Here is an 8,162-nt window from a genome sequence, read left to right on the forward strand (position 1 = left end):
TGGGTAAAATCACTGGGGAAGCCAAGCCAAGTCAGTAAAAAAGCCATATTTCAACCTAGGTTGTGATAATTGCGTTGTTTGCTCTATAACCCAATCATTAATACACCACCGTGATATACAATAAGGCAGAGACAACAGTCACACAGTGGCGGAATAAATTAAATTACACATTAGTTTGTATCATCACAGACCCAGAGAACAACATCTGTCCGAAGTCCACAAAGCAATTATTGCATGTAACAAACAGTTACATGACCAACAGCATAGTCCAGCAAGTTAATGTTTTCTATAAACAGCTACTGACTTAGAACCACAGAGTTACCACAGGCACAATTTAAACTTAAACATTTAAACATCATCAAATCAACTAGGCTATAATACAGTAAAAACTAACTTAAAGACAATTTAGTCCAATCAATGATGCTAAATTTCACGTGGCTATCCATGGTACAGATTTCTGTCTGTGTGTATGTGCGTGCGAATAAAAACATTTGACTCACCCTAATTGTGAACGCTAATTCCATTCTCTCTTTCATGTTGGCAAAACGGTCTATGGCTCTGTCATACAGTACGCTTTTGTTTTTGTTGTCATAGGCTACTAAACTAAAATGCTTGCTAGCCTAACTTCCTGGCATGGGCAACAATGAACCAGCTAAGTTTGCAAGATAGTCAACGTGAGCGTACTAGGCTACATCTAGGACCGAGGTAAATTTGGTTTTATATTCATACATTCAGACATTCAACAGACATTCGGCAAAGGCCATTTACAAATGTAAAAATCAATAACTAATTCAACGTTTGTCACAGAATCATCAAACTAGATATGAATTATTCTATAAATGTCAAGCATACATTTACAACCTTTGTTTTGAATACAAATTACAGTTTTGACTTGATAGAAATACATAAAATCTATAAAATGCAATTAAAAGCAGTATAAATCAATAACGTGTTCACTGATTATGACATAATCATCAAAATAGGTATGATTTATTCTATAAATGTCTAGTATACTTTTACAACCTTTGCTTTGAGTAGAAATTACATTTTGGATTTGATAGAAATAAATAAAACCTCCAATATGGATGTGGATGCTGGCCTTCTAGGTAGAGTTGCAAAGAAAAAGCCATATCTCAGACTGGCCAATAAAAATAAAATATTAAGATGGGCAAAAGAACACAGACACTGGACAGAGATATGGCTTTTTCTTTGCAACTCTGCCTAGAAGGCCAGCATCCCGGAGTTTCTCAGAACAAGAATAGACTGATGAGTTTCATAAGAAAGTTCTTTGTTTCTGGCCATTTTGAGCCTGTAATCGAACCCACAAATGCTGATGTTCCAGATACTCAACTAGTCTAAAGAAAGCTAGTTTTATTGCTTCTTAAACTGAACATCAGTTTTCAGCTGTGCTAACATATTTGCAAAAGGGTTTTCTAATGATTAATTAGCCTTTTAAAATTATAAACTTGGATTAGCTAACACAACGTGCCATTGGAACCCAGGAGTGATGTTTGCTGATAATGGGCCTCTGTACGCCTATGTAGATACTCCATTAAAGGGTATCTATAGGGTATAACAGACTCGTTAGAAGTTTGACCACACGCCCTCTAGACGGACGACATGCCCTCTATCAAATCAAAACTGGCATTTTTACTCAAAACAAAGGTTGTAAATGTATGCTAGACATTTATAGAATAAATCATACCTAGCTTGATGATTCTGTCATAATCAGTGAAAACGTTATTGATTTATATAGCTTTAAATTGCATTTTATAGAGGTTATGTGTTTCTATCGAATCAGAAGTGGAATGTTTACTCAAATCAAAGGTTGTAAAAGTATACTAGACATTTACTGAATAAATCATACCTAGTTTGATGATTCTGTGACAAACGGTGAATCAGTTATTGATTTATACCGCTTTAGATGGCATCTGTAGATTGTATGCATTTCTATCAAATCAAAACTGGAATGTTTACTCAAAGCAAAAGGTTGTAAAAGTATGCTAGACACTTATAGAATATATCATACCTAGTTTGATGTTTCTGTGACAAATTGTGAATTATTTATTGATTTATAAAGATTTAAATTGCATTTGAAAGATTTTATGTATTTCCATCTTATCAAAACTGGAATTTTTATTCAAAACAAATGTTGTAAAAGTATTCTAGACAATTCCATATCTATTTTTATGACAATCAATTAATTAGTTAAATGGCTTTTGGCGAATGCCTGATGAATGCCTGTTGAATGCCTGATGAATGCCTGATGAATGCCTGATGAATGCCTGTTGAATGCCCGATGAATGCCTGTTGAATGCCTGTTGAATGTCTGAATGTGTGACTGTAAAACCAACTTTACATCTAGGCTACATATTGAACTTATTGAATGAATCATCTTAGGCCAGTGGAACAATATATGACTTTATGGTTAGATCAGAATCGCCATCATAATCATTGGCCTGTATAGATACTGTTAGTCAAAACGACAAGTCCAAATCACCATCTCAAATCAATGGCTTAGGAAAGGCCCAATTTAGCAAGCTAGCTACTGCAGGACAACAACACAAGCAGACTAGAAACAGACACGTTTTTCTAAGAATTACATTTTGCTTTTGATTGGTGTGAAGGCCTCCCTTGGGGGGCATTTTACGGTGCCTGGACAACCCACAGTTGAGCTCAACTCAATGCTGATTGGCTAATAATTTTATACTTTTTTTAATCAAGGGAGACAAAATGCTTGCTGGCATCAATCAATCAATCAAATGCTACGGTGGCAACATGTCATACTCTTTTTTCCAGATAGCATCAGATACATGGACTACACATACTGAGACATAGGGCCGCTGTTTCCCTCGCTCAGATTATTTATCCGTTGAGACTCAGCCACTTGTGAATTGAAGGGAAATTATGAAAACACAAAGACAAAAGATAAATGATCTTGGTCAAATATTTTGGGTAGCCTGGCTTCCCTTGGCATCCATGAATACACGCCACTGTTGCCCTCTGAAGAGGAAACAACGATATGTAGGGTAGTCTAACCACATCGCTCCCAAATGGCACAGATGTGAGATTTTCTTTCACTATAGAAGCACTGGTCCTCTTAAATTGTAATTCCAAGATGCACATCAAAATATTTAGGGTTATATGATGGTCTGCTCTGCCATTCCTCCCCTTCACACCAGGGCTGCCAAGAATATAAGGTTGCAATAAGAGGTAAATGGCAAAATAATGGACCCATCAAAAAACTATGAAGCAGCTTCCCACTACCATGAGATGTAAATATTTTATGTATTACATGAATGGTGACCCAGCCCTTCCAAAAATACAGTCCATTTAAATCATGTTCTCTTTCCACCATGCTCCAAGTATTCAATGTATTCCATTTCAAATTTGGCTCCCATTGCGGCTTTACTTCTAGGCCATTATGACCCATCTGGCAGTTCCTTTTCTATATGTTCCTAGTTTAAAGTGTGTAAATATCTAACAATACAACCTTGACGGATGGCGCTGCATCACGAGTAGGAGAGAAAGGCCATTTAGATGGGCAACGAGGCATGATGGTTCGCGATCAATTCACAGAATAAATAGACTCACGCAAATGACACCCCTAACCAGTTCTCAGTTCACAGACCATCCAGCTTGTGTAGATGTATAGGTAATGACCGTACCTTAATACACATCCATATGGAGATAGGCAGAGTCGCGAGCATCAGAAGGATGGATAATCCGACTATGATCCACCCACATAAGCCAATACCAATATCTGGGCTCTCCAAGGCTGAAAGACAATACAAAAAACATACCAACAGCGTGAAATATAACTGCAAACAGAAAATGTACATTCTCACATCCCAGCCAACCCCTTCCACATCATGCATTTCTGGTAGCGTCATTCTTCAAAATGTTTCATCCGTATTATTCTGTGATCTGCCAAGTCTAGCCTATGTAGCTGAAATTGTGCATCAGATACCTAGGCTACAAACAATTAGGCTGAAAATTGTTTTAGAACTACTGGTAATACCCAGATATGCATGTGCCTCAAATTAGCAACCAGCGAAGCATCCAATCCAGATGGCTGGGATATCACAGTAACCTTTCCCTAGATTCACACCCTGAACCACCTACCACAACAATTAATCAATCAGGTTATTGTTAGATTAGGATGAAAATAAACAGTCTAGAAGAGATTAAGTCTATCCACTGAGCAACTATTCAAATGAAATTTGGTTAATGCAAACAGCCCTAAAGCTTTACTTGTTGAATTAAACCTACCTAGTTAGCTATGTAATATTCAGAAGATTGACAATAGTAACATTACAAGCCTTGGCATTAACACGAGGGGGGGTACACCACTACTATAGCAGGGTTGGGTCAATTCTCAATTGAGTGGAGTGATTTCACGCCAATGGGAGCGGAAAATATTTTGGGTATCTCAGATTGATCTGATAATTCTCACATAGGAGCTTCAATGAGAGGAAGGATGTTTAACATGCTTTTTACATTTGTATCACCATTTTTGGGAGGAAAATCATGATGAAAGTTGCAATTTTTGAACCTTTTTAGACCTATGTCTCCTGTAAGACCCTATGATCTGTGAACCGTACATGATACAGACAACAACTTGGTGTCATTATGATCCTTATAGCGTTCTCTCAAATATGGAGCATGTCTAGATTCTGAAATACACATTTTCACATTCATTTATTCAATATTAAAAAGAAAATCTCAACTACCCTTTTTGATTTAGCTTATTTTTAAACATTATTTGTAACAATATACATGTCAAAATTCAGGAGTGTGCTCTCTGGTTCTTTTAATGATATGACCCATTTTATACATAGAAATGAACATTATAGGTCATTAACCAATCACAGCCCTCTTAGGATTGCACATTCCTTAAGTCACAAGCAAAGCGGGTTCCCTTCGAATCCATTTTCCCATTCACTGTTGATGACCATAAAATTGGTCATACCTCCAGAATTAGCAGAGACCCCACTTTGGAAATGTGATGTACATGTAGAGTATATTGTTCCAAATAATATGTCTTAAAATTAACTAAATCAAAAGGGTAGTTTGGAAATATTCATATTAATATGTTTAATGTTGAGTAAATGAATGTGACATACTCCATATTTTAGAGCACACTATAATGAGTATAAGGATACCAAAAGGTTGTCTGTATCATGTACAGATCACAGATCATGGGGTCTTGGGGCGCAGGAAGCCTAATGGTTAGAGTGTTGGGCCAGTAACCGAAAGTTTGCTGGATCGAATCCCCGAGCTGACAAGGTTAAAATCTGTTGTTCTGCCCCTAAGCAAGGCAGTTAACCCACTGTTCCTGGGCGCCGAAGACGTGGATGTCGATGATGGCAGCCCCCCGCACCTCTCTGATTCAGAGGGGTTGGATTAAATGCAGAAGACACATTTCAGTTGTACAACTGACTACATGCATCCTGTAAGGAATGGGTCTAAAAAGGTTCTAAAATGGACACAGTTATCATGATTGTCTCAATGTTTTTTGATAGAAATGTAAAAACCATTTCAAACATCCTTCCTCCCAATTAAGTTTCTATGTGAGAATTCCCAGAACAATCTGATACCCAAAAATATTTTCCGCTCCCGCTGGCATGGAATCGCCCAGTTGCAAATTGCTCTTTAATTCCAATTAAATTCTTGAATTGAATTAAATTCAGAAATGCCTAATTAACCCTAAACCTGTACAAGCAAGGGATAAAAATGTTGCCTGCCAATATGGCAATGGAACATTTAGAACGAACGACTGGGTCGTGTCTCTGGCAACTGAACCAATAGAACAAACAACCAGACGGCTTGGGTAGCAACCATAGATTTGTTTTGTTTCTTGTGGAAGGATGAAATAATATGAATAAATTAATCAAAATAACATTTTATGAAAATATGTCAATCATTATTTGAATATGTTGGTAACCCGTTGTATAAAAGTGATAAAGCAGGTGTTTGGAGGATATATTGGCACAGTTTAACAACACCTGTGTCAATATATCCTCCAAACACAGGCTTCTCTGGCATTATCACTTAAGCGACCACTTCCTAATGATATTCTATTCACTCAAAATCGTCCTAAATTGATTGGGTGATCCGCCTGTAACTTTTGAACCGTAGAGACATAGGGTTTGGACTATTGTTTTTCTGATGCAAACATAAACATTGAATGAAATAATAATTTTATGGGTCAACACCATACATACTAATTTGAGTTTTGCAGATGTACGTTTACTATGTTAAGTCTAGTCTACGAGACCAGGCTGGGCTATGATATTAACTATAACACTGAATTCTGAATTTGATCTGGCAAATCTACGTTGGGCAAATAGCCTAACAAGGCAACTGCCCAACACTGCAGGCAAACTGTATTGAATGCAAAAATGTAATGTGGCAAAAACGTAAGTTAGCCATTATGTCTGATACATTGTTAGAAGAATGCGTGCGGCGCACACCACAGCGGTGTTTTGTAGGGTGGGTCTCTGTTCCACTGCTTTCTTTGGTCATGTGTTGATTTGACCAAATGTAGATATTTTGTCTATGAAAATAACCATATCAGCAGACTTAAGTAAATAAACTGGATTAGGCCTACCTGCTTGACGTTCACGTCTTTTACTCTCTCTAATTGAAATGGTTTCTTTGCCGTCTTCCTCCATTGTAAAATACAGTTCAGGCACTGATTTCAGTATTGTCGTTTCAGTCGAGTATGTGTGTTGATGAAAATGAGCGTGTTTGTGTCACAAGAAAAGACGTCCTCTGGGGGGATGTACTGCCATATCTTTCTTCATTTTCATGCACTTTGTCACCCCCTACTGGGTCAAGCACACACACAAAAAAATCCATGATGACCCGATAATTTGGCTTGCTGAAAAGGAAAATGACCCAGCTGCATTATTTGGCAACTCTTGGAGGACAGTTGCTAAAAGAAAACAGGATTGAAGCGCTTCGGCCCCTCATTTGGGTTTTACACACAGAAAAATTAGGAGGGTTTTATATATCAAGTGTCAAGTTTAATGTTACATGCGCAAGTACAGTGAATTGCCTTTCTCGCAAGCGTTAAAAACAACAATGCAGTAATCAACAGCAGTGAAGAACCAAAAATAACATAAGGTAGAACAAAAACACACAAATAAAATAAGAAAAACACAAGAAGTAAGTAAGCTACAGTTGAAGTCAGAAGTTTACATACACCTTAGCCAAATAAATTTAAACTCTGTTTTTCACTGACATTAATCTGAGTAAAAATTCCCTATTTTAGGTCAGTTAGGATCACCACTCTATTTTAAGAATGTGAAATGTCAGAATAATAGTAGAGAGAATTATTTATTTCAGCTTTTATTTTTTTCATCACATTCCAAGTGGGTCAGAAGTGTACATATACTCAATTTAAATTGTTTAACTTGGGTCAAATGTTTGGGGTAGCCTTCCACAACCTTCCCACAATAAGTTTGGTGAATTTTGGCCCATTATTCCTGACAGAGCTTGTGTAACTGAGTTAGGTTTATAGGCCTCCTTGTCACACACACTTTTTCAGTTCTGCCCACAAATTCTCTATAGGACAAATTCTCTATAGGACAAAGCCTATAGGATTGAGGTCAGGGCTTTGTGATGGCCACTCCAATACCTTGACTTTGTTGTCCTTAAGCCATTTTGCCACAACTTTGGAAGTATGATTGGGGTTATTGTCCATTTGGAAGACCCATTTGCGACCAAGCTTTAACTTCCTGACTGATGTCTTGAAATGTTGCTTCAATATATCCACATCATTTTCCTGCCTCATGATGCCATCTATTTTGTGAAGTGCACCAGTCCCTCCTGCAACAAAGCACCCCCACAACATGATGCTGCCACCCCCGTGCTTCACGGTTGGGATTGTGTTCTTTGGCTTGCAAGCCTCCCCCTTTTTCCTCCAAACGTAACGATGGTCATTATGGCAAAACAGTTCTATTTTTGTTTCATCAGACTAGAGGACATTTCTCCAAAAAGTACGATCTTTGTCCCCATGTGTAGTTGCAAACCATAGTCTGGCTTTTTTATTGCGGTTTTGGAGCAGTGGCTTCTTCCTTGCTGAGCATCCTTTCAGGTTATGTTGATATAGGACTCGTTTTACTGTGGATAGAGATACTTTCGTACACGTTTCC

The 8,162-nt window shown here is 37.7% G+C and overlaps 1 protein-coding gene across 1 annotated transcript in view; it reads right to left on the reverse strand.

The window, feature by feature from the left end:
- The window catches only part of LOC115159503 (erythrocyte band 7 integral membrane protein), a 17,064-nt gene extending 10,308 nt beyond the window's left edge, over positions 1-6,756 (reverse strand). Inside the window, exons 1-2 of the mRNA XM_029709288.1 lie at positions 6,614-6,756; positions 3,669-3,778 (exon numbers count right to left, since the gene is read on the reverse strand). Of these exons, the coding sequence (XP_029565148.1) occupies positions 3,669-3,778; positions 6,614-6,677 (174 nt within the window). The 5' untranslated portion in view covers positions 6,678-6,756. The remainder of the gene's footprint in view (positions 1-3,668; positions 3,779-6,613) is intronic.
- Between the last annotated feature and the right edge of the window lie 1,406 nt (positions 6,757-8,162).

Source organism: Salmo trutta, chromosome 23 (genome assembly GCF_901001165.1).
Source record: "Salmo trutta chromosome 23, fSalTru1.1, whole genome shotgun sequence".
Classification (NCBI taxonomy): Eukaryota; Metazoa; Chordata; class Actinopteri; order Salmoniformes; family Salmonidae; genus Salmo; species Salmo trutta.